Raw genomic sequence first — 17,697 nt, forward strand, 5'->3', positions numbered from 1 at the left:
GACGTGTATAGTGGCAGGAGGTAAAAAAAATTTAAATATGTGTAATTTTTGTTTTACGGGCTCAATTATCTCGTTTTTAAAAAATTATTGTTACTCTTTTGTGATAATAATAATAATTAATTAATAATAAAAATATAATTGTGTGCTTTCATTGTTTAATTAAGGTTCCCATATGCAATTATTATTTATTATTACAATTCTTTAATTATTATAATTTTTTCCGATTAATAGTGAAATTGTGAGACATTGTTTGGTGCACAACAAGGGAGTTCTAGACTTTATTCTTTTATTTTTTTCTTTTAGCTTTAGTAAAAAAAGAAGAAGAAGGTGGATTTCATTTATTTTTCAACCTTAACGAAAGGGTGCGATCAAATATTTTACTATGATAATTACTGCCAAAAATAATATTCAAACAGAGTGATAATAGTTTGTTGGTTATGATTTAGGAAAAAAATTGTATGAGACGGTCTCATGTGTCGTATTTTGTGAGACGGGTCTCTTATTTGGGTCATCCATGAAAAAAATATTATTTTTTATGCTAAAAATATTACATTTTATTGTGAATATCGGTAGGGTTGACCCGTCTCATATATCATCTTGAGAATTTCACACATATATTTGAGATGAAAACTCTAGTTTGAGACTCAATATTAACAAACATTTTTCGGAACTCTTTTAAAGAACTCATACTAACAATTCAGTTCAAATATTTTTGGGGTATACATTAACCCTAGTGGATCATTCTATGAGCATAATTAATTGCGAATCAAATCGCGGCTTTCGTTTTGATACTAATTTATGAGATTTAATATTATTTTACCAAAAAAATAAGGTGAGTGATTTAGTACATTTGGAATCTTTTGTATAGTTCTCATCTACACATTTAGTCCACTCTCTAAATTGTGGCCATTATCAATTTTCAACACGATGATATAAATAATTCATTTACTAAAAAAAAAAATGAAGTGCAAAATCTAGGTGTAAGGTACATATATTGCGTCGACTCCTAATTTTCGGTGGCACATGTACCTTACACCTAGATTTTCCACAAATATATAATATTAAATTATGCAATTAAATTTTCTTGCCCATTTGACTTTATTATCTGCCTACTCTCAGATCAATTTTATTTGACAAATCTCTTATTTAAATAAAAAATATTATTTTTTATTTAAATATATTATTTATTATTATAAATATTAACAAAGATAATATCTTATAGACGAAAATATGTAGAGAAACTCGACTTATAGTTAGTTAATATGGTAACCAAATTTGACTATTTCCCAACTTCAACATTGAAAGGCAACGATTATTTTTCTTTAAAAATAGTTGTACATGGACTAATGCCAGAGGAGTGCAGGAATGCGGTTATTGCGGTGATTATATAAATATAAAGTATTAATTAATAATTTTGCATCTTGTTTATCTCCACAAACAGTTAAAGGTGAAATTGACTAATAATTATTTTTAATTATATTTGCTTGTATCATACTTTAATGTTTATTGTACAATAGTACTTCTATGCAACTTGAGTGTGAGCAATCGAGTCATTGTATAATTTAAAATATTATAATTATATCGTTATCATCGGTTAAAAAGATTTTTTTAAAACGGTCATGAATTTAGATCGAACATGGTCTATATAATTATCTCGTTTAAGTATTTTTATGGCGCAATTAGAAATCATAAGTCATCCTTTCAATTTATTTAAAAAAAGTTATTATTATTTTGTTCGATTTAGAATAAATGAAAGTAAAAGGATGTGGCATCAATGGTGCCAGCAAAAATAAAATGAAGAGTTGCCGACTCATTTCTTCTATGTTGATATGCTTCAATGGAAGGGGACAAGTCATGGGATACCAATTCTAATTAATAAGATGTTGTCCGCTTGTCTAAAAAAAATACAATATTTTATATATATGTATTAATATTGAAAAGACATCTAACTCGAATATTTTAATAATCATGCAATTTTTTTTTATCGCATTCAATCTCATCGATCCAAATAAACCGGCCATTGGAGTCTGGCTGAATATTTGGGTATTTAAATATTAACGTGATCGAAACCTGGACCATAATACTACACGTAATCATATGTACGGGCAAGGAAATTTGATGTGTCGGACTTTGATTCGTTTACCGACTTCATTGAGGATCATCAGGTGGTGAGATTGAGTGTAGTTTTGAAATACATATGAGCAAATACATTGTAGTCGGGGATTGCTAGTTCGTTTACGGGCGAATATATCTTATGTGATCTGATGAATTAATAGTGAATGGACTCTCTGGCCAGAACAAGAAATGTACTTTATGGAAAAGTGTTTTCCTAGTTGCACATACCATGACATTATTAGTACTCAAAGATAAAGCGCATCGTGTTCGAATTCATATTTAACTCTCGATATACCAATGGTTGCATATTTGACCGGGATATATGTGTTGAAGGACCGTACTGTACGCTAATCATGACTAAATGTTCTTGCAGGCACTATCAGTGATACTTAGGGGATGGGGCGATGCTACTAGATGCTCTTACCATGATCCGATGGGTGCAATCAGAAATGAGTTCTGACATTCTTGATCAAGGTGTTGATGAAAAAAATGGGGCTAACTAGGATAAGCCCGAATAAGAATAAATATTATTATGAATCACATGAGTATGTGAACTCACGGCTATCTGTATCCCTGAACTATTGAGGGTCACACATATATCAGATTCTGTGTTCCCGTTGAGATAGTCAAATTTCAAGGAGGTGAAATTTGGTAACTATAGTTTGATGAAGATCAAACAAGAAGCTTATAAATGAGTTTATGAGCTGATCTCATAGGATGAAGAAAATAAAAATTAGCATGACTGCTAAATAAAGAAGGAGAGTGGAATTGTCTGTTTTGTAAAAGAGTTTGTTAAAAATGGCAGCGCCCAATATGATAAGTGAAATTTTTTATTTTCGAAATTTTCATTTTTCATTATATGAACAAGATTTGTATCCTTGTTACATCGACGCTCTCGGATCGTAGATAGAGGTTAAAATGAGTTCTAAATCATTTATTTAATGAATTGAGAATTTATTGATTAAATGATTGTACTAGTAGTAATGACTACTAACATGTACAAATTCTCATACATATTCTAGAGGAGTCTTAACTCATATGCTAATTTAATTTAATTAATAAATATATATACATTTTATATGGTGATATAAAATATGTGTATATATGATATTAATATATCGTGTATTATCAAAAATTGATAAATAAATTATATATTAATAATATGAGAATTTAATTATAATGAAAATATAGAGTCCTTGTGGGAGAGAACTCCTAATTAAATTAGAAGTATCACTCTATATATACATCATAAAGGGTCAAAAATCACACGCAATTTTGTGCACACAAAATACACAAGCTTCCCTCCCTCTTTGATTGAAAGTCACGGCCAACACATGGAAATTATTGGAAGGAATTTTGGCCACAAAAGCAAATTGGATTTGCTTAAATGTTAATTAAAATCAATAATTAATTGTTAATGATTGGTTAATAATCAGTTAGCACAAAATCCATGATTTAGAATCATGGAAGTCTCGGCCACCTTGAAGAAAAGTGAAGGAGCCACTAGTTTCCTTCCTTCGCCGTGTCTTTTCGATGTTGCACCGACTCCGGATTTTAGAAATTCAGATATCATAGTCTCAATGCACAAATCGCTTGCGATTTCTAGTGCAATACAAGCGAGGAACAAAGCTTTCAATCGTGGACCTAATTAGGCTATCAAATTTGAAGAACCGTACCGTAGGGGTTTACAAGAAGGACTATTTTCGTGTAATATCCGGCATAGTTTGGAATCCAGCGTTTAGAACGTAAAAGTATAATTCTAAACGTCCTATGAATGTTTCTAAACACACGATATCCAAGGACAAAAATTTTAAATTTCCGCTGCATCTTCGATACGAGAACACGATGCATCAACACATAACCCCAGGGAAAAACCAACAACAAAACTCAGGAACAAGGTTCCATGGAAAGAAAACGATCCATATCCCGAGCTTCTTCGAAAGTAAAGAGAAATTGATTCAGTCAAGAATATGATCTCCAGACCTTTACTCACACGCCATAGCCGCTAGATTGTATCAGAGAAAGCCTTCCTGTTCACCATGCATGGCGTTAGCAACTTTCCCACCAAACCAACTGGCATAAGACGACGGCCCTTCTCGAGAAAATGCTCGCTAATGACCACGACTTGGTTCTCTTCAGGTCTAAGCGAAAAGGACTGCCATCTTCCCACGATATCCTCCATACTGAGACCCAATTCACCAGCACAAAAACACAGATCACACAGGCCAGAACCGGACCTTTTATGAGGTCAACCAAGCGGTTACTTCAGGGCCCGGCCTAATAAGGGGCCCAAATATATATATTTGTGCTTTATTTTCATTTCAAATCTTCTTTATAAATATATATTTATATTTATATTTGTAGATTAATCTATCAAAAGATCCTTTCTGAAAATGAGATTTATTTGCAATATAAGCACCTGTAATGTGTTTAGAAATCATGTTAATTAAATATATAACTAAAGTACACATCACATGATTTAAATTTTTTAATGAGTTATAATTGAATTATGAGTTTTATATATATTTTATGCGCGACTTGTGTAATTAATAAGTAGATAGTCTAAGGAAATAAAATAAATTGTGAATAAAACTTGAATGTGTGGACCGTGAAAAGATGAAATTCATTGTTTTTTGGGATTTATTTGTCCTTTGATTTTGTAGTTTGTTATTTTGACTCAAAGAATTCTTTGATTTTGTAGTTTCTATAATTATAGAGACTAAAAGTGTAGTTTTTACAAGAATTATCTTCGATCAACAATGTCACAAGATAGACTAAATGAGCTAACTATGTTGTCGATTGAGAAAGAAATAGTCTGACAATTAGATTACACAGATTTGATAAATATTTTCGCCTCTAAAAGCCTAGACGAGTAGTATTTATGTAGTTATTTTAAATATTTATTGAATTGTTATTGATGTAATATATTGGTTTTAATATATTTATGTATTTATTAGTATATTTGTAATTTTCAAATTGAATTTTATATTTACTGTAATAAGAGGGCAAATTTTTCAATTTTCATTTCAGGTCTGATTCAATACAAGTATGACTCTGCACACAGCCAGCAGGACCTGAAACCAACGAGCAAAAGGACAGCCTAAAAAGACCAGAACTTCACATGGGAAAGAAAGGGGCAAAACGAACCCCTCGCAGAAGACTTACAGTGAGAGAGAGCAATTTCCCATTGAAAGAAAATGTTTTTACCCGGAAAAAGAAAAGCAAATTATAAAATAATTTTTTTTTTTTAAAAGAAGGATAATTAAGGTTGGTTCTCATTCCAATCTAACATCGTTGAAACAAAATCCAGAAAAGAAGGCTGCTAGATTCTTTCTTAGATTGTGTGATTCCCTCCTTTTTGTCTCAATAATTGCTTCTTGACAGTTAGATTGCACCAAGTTGAAATCTAATTTTAATTATATTATTAACGTAAGATCGAACTCGTGTAAAAAAAAAAAGAAAGAGCATACGACTAAAATTATTGTCAACTCCACGGTGATCCAAATGCTATGTGGTGATACTCCATGAGAGCGCGCATGGGTGATAGATGACTCGAGATATTAAATAGATAGTTCAAATCTGATGAAATCTGTAGGAAGATTTCATCAAAGGCCGGGCAGGTAAATGCCTGAGATATCTCCTCCTCGGGTTGCCAGAGTCCCGGACTCTCATACAAGTTCTTGGGAGGCTTTTTAACTTGGTTACCTCGAAAATAACACTACACTAAAGAGCGTAAGTATGTGATACTCTATTTTACAGAGGTATGGCGTGTCAGAAAATTTTTCAGAAGTAGGGCATGGGCAGCCATGTTGTCATAATTAGTAAGTGGACATTGAAATCAAGGTAATTATGAGATCTTCTTCCTAGAAATAACATGTATGTTTTACATAATATGGGAGAGGGAGGGCATTTTCATTGATACTAAGCTTTTGGCACTCACGTATATTCACTCATATACAGCTATTTTATCTCTTTATCTTCACCTGCTGACTTAAGCGTCGGAGTGGCTATGCCGGACACCCCTCCGGCGCCCATTCACGAGTTCATTTCCTTGTTTGTTTGCAGGTTACGGTTGAAGCCATAGTCACCAAGATATATCTCTTGCTCATTTTTTCAAACAAAACTCTTATCTGATTCAGTGGATTGTCCCTACCCAGCTCATCCAATTCACACGGATCACATCATTACGTTTGAATCAGTAATTTATTAAGACAATTTATACAATCCATATGTTATTGAGAGTGGTTTTAATGGCAAGGATGTTTAGTTAAAATTTTTTATTTTTTGATATTTTACACGAATCTCGAAATCTTTGTTTTTAATCTAATCCAAGTTTTTTTTTTTTAAAAAAAAAAACATTTGGCATTTTTAGTTGAACTCAAGACACAAACAAAAGTCAAATAATTTATACCTTTCCCAAGGTTGGATTTGCTATTGCTCTTATTTATTAAAGTATTTTATCAATTAATTTATATGTCAACTGTAAAAAAAAAACAATTAATGTCAAAAAAATAAAAAAAAAAAATCAATTTATATAGATTTTCTTGTCAATCATCAGACTACGCCAAAAAACAAAATGTCAACTGTAACGAGAAAATGAGAAGTCTACGTAATTCGAATGGCTCCCCACTGGCACAAAATGCGAGAGCTGATTTCTTCGTCTGTTTCTTCTTCTCAATTCAAAAATTCATTTCTACGGATAATTTATTTCATCAATTATGTTCTCTTCAATTTCGTCAATCCAAAATCATTCGGCCCTTTATCATCTGGGATTTACGGAAACACTGCCGCCAGCTCAAATTTCATTCTTCTTAACATCGATGATTTCGGTGCCAGAGGCGATGGCTGCACCGATGACACCAAGGTATAATTTATGCACTCGGTTGAAATTAAAATCCTCGTTGCGGCAGCGTTTTGTTCAATTCTTGGGAAATGGGTAAATTTCATGGTAACTTTGAGATTTTTGTTGATGCGAGCTTTTAAGTTTGTGATGATATTCATGCGTTTTATCTAGTGGGATGTATGGCATCTACTATCTGTCCGTTCTGGCTTTTGTTTTGAAGTAGCATTTGTACGTTTTCAGGCTCTATTTTCTCTGTGTATTGGAGATCCCATGGGGCCAAATGTGTTGAACTTTACATTCTTGTGAATTTTATTTTATTTTATTGGGGAAAAAAGCCGAACTTTATTGGGGAACTCATGTAGCATCCAGCTATTCTTGTTCTCTGGAGTCTTGTTCCATGCAGTCCTTTTTCAAGTTTCTACCTTTTTCATTGTATTACCTTGAATTTTATTTGCTGCAGAGTAACCACTGAATATGTGCATTCTAAATTTGTCTTTGATGAGATAACTCTCCCATACCAAACTATGCATATCAGCCCAAACTGGTTTTCACAGAAATTGAACTTTTGTGTTGTGTCGTATATGTTGTGGTCAGTCATGCGCGGTATAAGAAACATTTGTTTCTTAATCTTATGCTAGTTTGATGGTATCAGACTTTGCAAGATGTTTGGAAGCTAGCTTGTTCATTATCGTCGCCAGCGAAAATAATAATCCCAGCAAAGAAATCATATCATGTTCGACCAACTAATTTTAACGGGCCATGTCTTTCCAAAGTGACCTTGCAGGTGAGAGCTGATTTCTCTTGCACGATATTTGGTAATCCTTGGAATTTATTTATGAACTCAACATGCAAATTATTCAGGTTTGCTAGTTATCTTTGACCTGTATGATTTGGTTTTCTGTGGTGTACTCTTAATAGATTTCTGGTGTTATTGTGGCACCACAAGATCCTGAGGTTTGGAGCGGTTTAGACGTGCATAAATGGCTTTATTTCCGTGGCGTAGACTACCTCACGGTGGAAGGAGATGGCAAAATTAATGGGATGGGACAAGAATGGTGGGCTCGATCGTGCAAGACCAATACATCAAATGTATGTCCATTTTCCTTGTGAATTTATCTTTCTGGATTCTCGGTTTCAAATTAGTGTTACATCTTTCATTACATTATATTGCATGCACTCTACATGTCAGAGAAATAGAGTTAGTTTACATTTCTATGGACTTCTGATAGTTAGCTTTGATTTGTATGAGTAACAAGAGATGCAACACATATATTTGGGACATAGTACAAATATTAGAGGGTTTGGACTGATATGCTTTGTACACACACAATGTTCCTTTTTTCCGCATGGAAATTAATCTTTCTATCTTTTTTTTTGCAGCTCTGTACCCATGCACCCACGGTAAGAGCAGCTTTTATTCTATCCAAATTATTATTTCAGACGTTTTGACGTATCTCTTTTTATCTTATCCTCATCTGTGAGTAATGAGAAAGAAAGTACTACATCTGTCTGATGGTTTATTGATTTTTCTCAAAATATATTTCAGGCTATTACATTCCACAAATGCAGCAAGTTGCAAGTCCGAAATATTACGTTGGCTAACAGCCAGCAAATGCACATGGCCTTTACTAGTTGTGTGAATGTTGCAGTTTCTGGTGTCAAGATTTTATCACCTGCTGATAGCCCCAACACAGATGGGATCCATATAAGTGCATCAACAGAAGTTGATCTTACTGGCATCGCTGTTAGTACAGGTTTGTTTCTGTTTAAAAGATCTAACATGTTCTATAAATGTCAGCGCATTGAGCTTTGTGAAACAGGCTCATCGACAAATAAAATGTTTGAAAAAAAATTTTGTTTCTTCATAGTTGTATTACAATCAGATGACAGATCACACATTCTCATGTTTCCCTTCGCCTGCAGGAGATGACTGCGTATCCATCGTTAGTAATTCTTCAAAGATCCGAGTAAAGGACATTTTCTGTGGCCCGGGCCATGGAATAAGGTGATACAATTCTCTCGTAATCTACTTTGAGTCGCCTCTTATTCCTAGATAAATTGCTGATGAATTATGGTTATTTGGCAGTATCGGAAGTTTAGGAAAACACAACTCTTCTGCTGCAGTGCAGGATGTTGTTGTTGATGGCGCAATTTTTATTGACACGGAAAATGGGGTGAGGATCAAAACATGGCAGGTAATCTTTCTTTACCACTTGCTTATATTCTCTGTGCACACTTTCAGTAAAGTTTAGTACTTGTCTCCTTGATGGATATATTATCTCATCCAATATATGAAAATCCCCATGTCCTCTCTTTTCTCATTGATTTAACAGGGAGGCAGTGGATTTGCCCGAAAAATAACGTTTCAGAATATTCAGATGCGTAACGTGTCACATCCTATTATAATAAATCAATACTATTGCGACTCTACATTGCCTTGTCCAAACCAGGTAGAACTTGTGCTTCAATCCCATCTCATCCTCTTCTCTTTTGCGAACATGTTCAAATTTCATATGAATTTTTCGAATTTTATATAAAATGAACATTATAATGCAGACATCCAGTGTCAGTATAGATAGTGTAATTTTCCGTAACATCAAAGGAACCTCAGCGACAGAGGAAGCTATCATATTATCATGCAGCGATGACTATCCATGCACGAGATTGTTTTTGGAGGATATTCAACTTGAATGGGTGTCTGGAGTCGCAAAAGCATTCTGCTGGGAAGCGTATGGCACGAGCTTGGGTCTGATCCGTCCCAGTCCTTGCGTTGATGCCTTGGTTCGACAGACAGCTAAGTCATATTCAATGAGCATGTGGATATATGATTATGCATTCTTTTGAGGATATATAAATCAAAATTTGAGAAGTATTTGTACGTAGTTAGTTCCACAATTCAGTGATTTAATTCTCCTGTATGATTAATGTATACCAGCTACTGGCACACACGCGTTGCTGTGTGACAAATATATGGAGCAAACGCATTGCAATAAATATGATAAAAAGCAAAAAAGCAAACCATGAGCATAACAAGCACGCAGACAAATTATGTTTGAGTGTAAAATTGACCACAAATGCAAAAATTATGAAATAAATAAATAAGGACTTTCATCCTTCAATAAAAAGAAATTATACACAAAGAAAAAAAATTGTTAGATGGTTTCACAGGTTAATTTTGTGAGATAAATATTATTTGGGTAATTCATAAAAAAAATTATTTTTATGTCAAAAGTATTACTTTTTATTATAAATATGAATATGATTCATCTGTCTCACGAATAAATATTCATGAGACTATCTCACAAGAGATCTAATACATAAATAGTGACAAAATAATGAAAATCTTCAGACGGGGTAAAAATTAAAAACAATTTTTTAAAATTTCTTGGTACCATAAACATGTCATACAAACTATGATAATCAATTACCTAAAATTTAAGGAGAAAGCAAGCACAAAAATAACTTAACTCGATGTATGCAACAGTAATGAAGCAATGAAAAATAGTAGCTTAAAACTTCCAAGTCAATAATCAGTAGTTGAGAAACATTCCAACAAAAAGACTTTGCCTACATATTTGTTTATGTTAAATCATTTTCACAAGCAAATTTTGAAAATATGACCAAGGAAAATTTCTACATGCATGTTGGAACTTCACTGCAAAAAAAAAAAAATCCCAAAAACAAATACATATACACATTGTACCATGCATATTTATTCAAAGACCAGAAGGGAAAAATACAATAAAATTCATTTTGAAAATAAGAAATAAGGATAAAGCCAGTGATAAATGTTTAACAAACAAATTCAATGGATAAAGAAGCCTCAAACCTTGTTTATGCTTGTGAGGCGTCGAGTAGCTAGTTGGCCCCTCTCTTCGGCTTTAAAACATGGCATTACCTCTCTCTTGTGCTTCAATATGTCCTCTCGACTCTGCTATGTCGACCGCTTCTATCTGTCATTTTCAATGCAAAATACACCAACAAAAGACCTAAAATTTCACAAATCAAATCCCATAAAAAATTCGTAATGAGAATTATATCGGTCATCTTCATGTTTGGAATCTATCTCAATCGTCATGCCTTCTCATATATGGCACGGTTTGAGTTGTTGCTTAATTAATAGCTATAGTGCCTTAGTTTCTGATTAGTGTGGCTTGTTTTGATCGGTTTGCATGGTCTAGTCCGTGGTAAATACGGAGCTCAATCGCGATTCTGACACCGGTGGGTAGGTATTATCTAATTTTTAAGGCATAAAATTCATTCTTTCGAGAATTTTTTAACTTTATTTCGTTGAAATGTCAGATAAAATATGTGGTCGAGCTAACTCAGGAGCTGACCAAAATGCCAAGAGCATACAGGGTGTATCTTTTCACAAGGCAAATATGATAATCAGAAGTTGATTGGAGTTATGAATTTGTATTTATCTGAATCCAAGAATAAACCCGCTTTAATATCATTTGTTGGGATTGAAATATAGTTTAAAGTGAGTGAATAAACACTTTAAAATATTTTCTTAAAAATAAGTTATTTAAATAGTTTTTAGGCCGTTAAAACAAAGATTCTTGAATGACTAGTTTCACTCACCACAGAAGTAAAATAAGTGCAAAAACGGTTTGGTTTTTAGTAATAATTTGTATATTCAATCAGACAATTATTAACAAGGAACGCCTGAAAAAGATAACAGACGTAAGTAAATAAGACATATTTTTATGGATGTTCACATATAAATACTCTTATGTCACCCCTACTTCCACTTAGAAAATATTTCACTAAAAGACTTTAGTTTTACAATGACTTGTAATAATACACTTCAATTGAGACTTATCACTACCCAAGTTTAAACTCTTACTGATCACTAGAACAATTTATGGTTGTCTAAGACCCTTAGGTTCACCAGATAATATCACAAGAACCAACGGTTAGCTTATAACGGCTTGAGTTAATGAAGTAACATAAAAGATTTTTGGATGATCTGATATGTTATGTTTGGCGTATGCTAAGTGAGCAACTTGATGTATATTTGTTTAAATGTGCTAATAAATCTTTTAAGAAAGTAAATAAACAGATGCGCGGGAGTTCAAGAGTTGTTCTTGAAGTTCTTGAGTCTTCATATTTATAGTTGAAGTCATCCAACAGTCAGATAGTATTTTTCAACGATCATCTATATCAGTTTTCAATATAATATATTTGTTGCTTTCAGTCATAGTACGTAAACATTAAATGCACATTTAATGTTTCTTTGTTTTTGTGACTTATAGCTTAAAGCTTTTGAAAAGCTGTTTGAGTTTAGACACTTAGGAAAATTTATGCCACATCACGAGTTGGAGGGACGCTATTATTACATGCTATAACTGGTAGTTCAAAAACATTAGAAGTAGAATATCTATTCACTTTGGTTTGTTCAACTCACAATGATAGTTGGATTATAACGATCTTCATTTAATATCGGTCCGATAAAAAAACAGACAATCTGCAGCTTGAATACTAATGCAATCATGAGCGGCTAGACTTTGAACCAGTGGTTAGAAAAACCCATAATTACAAACAATAAAGCGACTGGGACCTGTAAAAGCTCGATGTTGTTATTTTATTAATCACCAAAATATAGGATGCATAAATATTCTAATACCATGTATTATGTTACTGTATCATGTTATAAAATCTCATTTTTGAGCTCAATTATAACACATAAAATCACTTAAAAGTTGATCATGACCCACAAATGAAATAAAATCACAATAACATGATCAAGTATGTTCAAGAATAAAATACAATCTTAAAAAGGAATTCAAAACATGATTGTTTTGGGGGTCTGATCCCCTAAATCCTAACTAAAAGAAGAGAGAAAAAGAGAAAATATTGTGTTGAATTCTTGTTCATTGGTAGCTTCTTGTTTCTGCAGCAGCTTCTTTTTTTTCTTGTGCAGCTCTTCTTCTATCGTGCGACACCTCGTCTTTTCTCCCTAAGGTACTTTTTTGTTTTTAGTATGAATTGATTAGATTGAAACACAAAATGAGATATATGTAAATTGTAACGGATGCAGCAAGGAAAGAAATGCACATTGTTTTTGCAGTATCAAATAACAATAACAGACCGTCTAAATTTTTTTAGCAATATTTATACTTCTGTAAAATACGTGTTTAAGATGATATATGGATAGAGAACATCAGCATATAAGAATAAGTTTCATAAAATAATATACTGAAAAAAGCACACTATATTTGAAAGAAATTTAAAACAAATACCTCATCACAAAACCACTCATTAATGGTTTCTGCCAAAAAATAAAATAATGTTAACATTATACTAATTTTTTTGTTGAGATTTAGTGTATCTAATTAATTTTTTAATAATAGTATTTTATTGAACCTTTTACTACTATTATTACTAATTATTAACTAATAACTAGGATGTGTAGTTTATGATATAAGTTTTTAACTTAAAAGTGATTTAAAATGAAAATGGAAAAATAGAAAGGTATGAGTAATAATGAAATGTTCATAACTTAAAAGTGATCAGATATTTCAATTTTTTCAGCAGGTTGAAAGCCTCACGGGGAGACCCGAAATGAGGCGGGTTTGAGTGAACTATTATAGGTATGAGTTCGGGCTCCAGGATTTTTTATATCCCTGAGCATATTGGGGTGGGTATGGGGATGTTATCTCCATCCCCCGACCGGTCGTGATAAGAATAATAATAATAAATATTATATTAATAAAAATTTAACACACTGGATATTAGTTAAATATTTTAATAAAATATTAATGCATTTTTTTAAAAATTTTTACAAATCTTGTAAAAATTAGATTGGACACATTGTTTTTGTCGTGGATTTGGAAAAACTCTAACAAAAATAAACATAAAAAATATGAATAGAACTCTCATCCCTCTCATTAATCAATATCGTAAAGAAAATCAAACCTCGACAAATTTGTGCTTGAAAGTTGAAGCTTGCTAGGGATTTTGATCGATTTAGACTTTATTGGTCTACTCAATGAGTATTTGAAGGAAGTGAGAATGAGAATAAAGATGAGGATTTAGTACATGCGGAGTTAGGGATGAAGATTCTCCGATTAGGTAGAACCGGGAAATGATGTGAGAATGGGGATGATGATATAATTCGAGAGCGGAGATGGGGATGACAAACTCGACCCCATCTCGCTCAATTGACATCCATAGATGTGACCATAAATATTTGGTTTTACGCTTGTTATATTTTTTTTAGTTAGTAAAAACGAAAAGTAATAAAACAAAATGCTTATTTAATATGATAAAATTTAGAATTAGGATTAAATAATAATTAAAACTATTAATTAACATGAAATAATACTTATTGAAACTATTATTGTATATAATACTGAATGGCGATGATAAGATAAACTATTAATTAATATAAATAATACCTTTTAAAATATAATAAACTAAAAAACGAGAGAAATTTTATTCCAGACAATATTCTCTTTTATATTTCCTCCAAATCTATCTAAGACTATATGTAAGTGATATGGAAAAAAGAAACAGACCAATACACTTGAATATAATGACATAACGAATAATTTAAATTAGAGTAGGTTTTTGTGAGACGGTCTCACGAATCTTTATCTGTGAGACATGTCAACCATACCGATATTCACAATAAAAAGTAATACTCTTAGTATAAAAAATAATATTTTTTTATAGATGAATCAAATAAGATATCAGTCTCACAAAATACGAAATGTGAAACCGTCTCACACAAGTTTTTGCCTTTACATTAATGAAAAATTAACAAATAAATTTTTTTAACAAAATTAACTGTGGTTAAAAATCATGTTAATTTATTTATATTTTTAGTTAACTTTTTAAAATTTGTCATCACGTAAATTAACAAGTCAAGGTGGCAAAAATATTGAAGAAATTGTTATATAATAAATTAAATATTAAAAATTAAATTCATCAATATAAATAAGTCAAAGATAATTATTGAAAATTAAACTTCAAAATATAATCCACATTTATCCAAACAAAATTAAGATCCAAGTACGAGGCGTTTAGCTTCTATTAGAAATATAGCAGATCTCTAAAAATAAAACAAATAAATTATTTGAAATTTCAATCATTAATTATTTTACTCCTATTATAAATTATAAATGTGAATAAATTTAAAGTTATTTTTGCTTCTGGCTAATGTATATAAAAATGATTTTAGATATAGACGAATTGGTAAAGTTTGGGTGATGTTAGTCGAAATTTTTGAAATCGATTCTTGTGTATAAGAGTTTCTCCTAATATTTTGCTAAACCTCTCTAAAATCTATATTTCTATACTATCTTATTAAGTTTGAGACACTTAGAATAACTACTTTGTTGTCATGGTCTGTTTTAATAATTATATATATTCATAAAATGTTAAAATCTAAATTCATGTTATATGTAGTTCAGTGGATAGAGTCATTGCCTCTGGGTTTAAGTCATATGTCAATTCTTATTGAGATCATTTTGTTATTATTTTATTTTTCAATTTATTTTTTAAATTTATATATCAAAATTACAGTTTAGTCTCTTATTATTTCTTATAATTATATTTCGATCCTTATTTAAATATAAATCAAATGAATTATAAAAATATCATACAAATACACAACGCGAGTAGGTGTATTAGTATAAATGAATGGTCTGAAATGTTTCACGAGATAGTGTCTGAAGTGTGAAGGCCATTGCCAAAGCCAAAGCTTCAATGGCCGTAAAATCATTTGTACATTCTCTTCTCTCACGTGCGCACGATCCCTCGAGAACCCACAAACTTTTTCGCAACCAAATTGTTCAACAGTGGTCGTCTCGTTCAATTTCAGTCCACCACCAACAAATAATCTCATACCCACCATCGACGCATCTCGTCAATGAGCTTTCCCGGATTCTGAGCGACTACAGAAACCCCCAACACGACATCGAGTCAGCGCTCTCTCCATTTGTTTCCAAGCTTTCCACAGATATAGTCGAGCAAGTGTTGAAAAGGTGCAGGAATCTTGGATTCTCGGCTCACAGATTCTTCATCTGGGCTCAAGGTATTCCAGATTTTAGACATAGTAAAGAGAGTCACTATATTCTTGTCGATATCTTGGGGAGTAGCAGGCAGTTTCCATTGCTATGGGATTTTTTAATGGAGGTGAAAAGTTCTGGACATTGTGAACTTAGTCGGGAAATTTTCTGGGTCGTTTTCAGATCTTACAGTAGAGCTAATTTACCAGCTGACGCCACAAGGGCTTTCAATAAGATGGCTGATTTCGGGATTAGGCCTTGTTTAGAGGATCTTGATCAGCTTTTGTATTCATTGTGCAAAAGGAAGCATGTGAGGCATGCTCACGAGTTCTTCGACAGAGTTAAAAACGATGATAATTTGAGTCCAAGTGTGAAGACATACAGCATTCTGATGAGTGGCTGGGGTGAGGTCGGCAAGCCCTTAGAAGCACAAAAGCTGTTTGATGAAATGACTGAAAGAGGGTGTGTGGTTGATTTGCTTTCATGGAATAGTCTGTTGGATGCTCTGTGCAAAGGAGGGAAGGTGGACGAAGCGTATGAATTGTTTCGAGGGATGAGGCGCAAAGGGCTTGAACCTGATTCTTATTCTTATTCCATATTCATCCATGCTTCTTGTGATTCGAATGATCTTCATTTGGCATTTCGGATTCTTGATTCGATGAAAAGGTATAATCTTGTTCCAAATGTGTTCACCTACAATCACATTATCAAGAAGCTTTGCAACAACGGTAAAGTCGATGAGGCTTATGAGCTATTAGATGAGATGATCGAGAGCGGTTCTATGAAACCAGACACTTGGAGTTACAACACTATTTTAGCTTCACATTGTGATCACAATGAAGTCAACAAGGCACTTAGGCTAATTTCAAGAATGAACAAAGATTCTTGTCAACCAGATAGGCATACCTATAATATGGTGCTTAAAATGCTAATCAGAATAGGAAGATTCGATAGGGTTGAGAAAATTTGGCATTCGATGGAAGAGAGAGGATTTTATCCTTCTGTCTCTACGTATGCCGTCTTGGTTCATGGTCTTTGTATGAAGAGAAGTAAAGTTGACGAAGCTTGTAAATATTTCGAAATGATGGTTGATGAAGGGATACCTCCTTACACTGCAACTTGTGAATTGTTGAGTAATAAACTTATTGGATCAGGATTTGCAGACAAAGCGGATATTCTTGCAGAGAAAATGGAAAGAAGCACCTCTCAGTCCATTCAAGATGCAGCAAACATCATGAGAGGTAACAGATATCGTGTTAGGTCGAGAACCGAAGACAAATATTCAGATGAAAGTGATGTGTAGACCGGTGAAATTATTTCATGGTTTTTTTACTTGGATGACTCGAAAGGGACAAGGTTGAATGCTAATTGCTGTTAGATGGCCAAATGCCAATCCTAGCCCCCCTTGATTTTTACTTTTCAACGTGCAAAAACCCAAAGGCCAGCTCTAAATGATGAAGTCGTTGAATCCGAACTGCCTCGAAGATTACATTGTGTAGTAAAAGTATTATATATTCTCCTCCGATGTCAAATTTCGAACGCCGGCTGATCTACACATCCATGCGAAGCAACAACCCCATTGAGTGCAAAGTTGCACACTGAATATAACATCCCTCCCAACAACTTTACTACAGGCTATGTAAAAAAAACCGATTTTTGTTCGTGTAACATCCAGACACGCTGCAAACACAATATATACAATAACCTATATATCCGTAATTA

General features: G+C 32.8%; 2 protein-coding genes across 2 annotated transcripts; both read left to right on the forward strand.

The window, feature by feature from the left end:
• The first annotated feature begins 6,687 nt into the window (after positions 1 to 6,687).
• On the forward strand, positions 6,688 to 9,827 carry LOC142546789 (putative polygalacturonase At1g80170). Its single transcript, XM_075654691.1, has 9 exons — positions 6,688 to 6,979; positions 7,611 to 7,742; positions 7,877 to 8,047; positions 8,339 to 8,359; positions 8,505 to 8,712; positions 8,882 to 8,963; positions 9,045 to 9,153; positions 9,292 to 9,408; positions 9,515 to 9,827. Exons 1-9 carry the CDS (start codon positions 6,734 to 6,736, stop codon positions 9,800 to 9,802), a joined length of 1,374 nt encoding a protein of 457 aa, XP_075510806.1. The 5' UTR covers positions 6,688 to 6,733; the 3' UTR covers positions 9,803 to 9,827.
• Positions 9,828 to 15,629: 5,802 nt separating this feature from the next.
• LOC142546782 (pentatricopeptide repeat-containing protein At1g52640, mitochondrial) lies at positions 15,630 to 17,311 on the forward strand. The gene has a single exon (XM_075654677.1). The coding sequence runs from the start codon at positions 15,674 to 15,676 to the stop codon at positions 17,276 to 17,278; it is 1,605 nt and encodes a 534-aa protein (XP_075510792.1). The 5' UTR covers positions 15,630 to 15,673; the 3' UTR covers positions 17,279 to 17,311.
• The last annotated feature ends 386 nt before the right edge of the window (positions 17,312 to 17,697 follow it).

Source organism: Primulina tabacum, chromosome 1, assembly GCF_025594145.1.
Source record: "Primulina tabacum isolate GXHZ01 chromosome 1, ASM2559414v2, whole genome shotgun sequence".
NCBI lineage: Eukaryota > Viridiplantae > Streptophyta > Magnoliopsida > Lamiales > Gesneriaceae > Primulina > Primulina tabacum.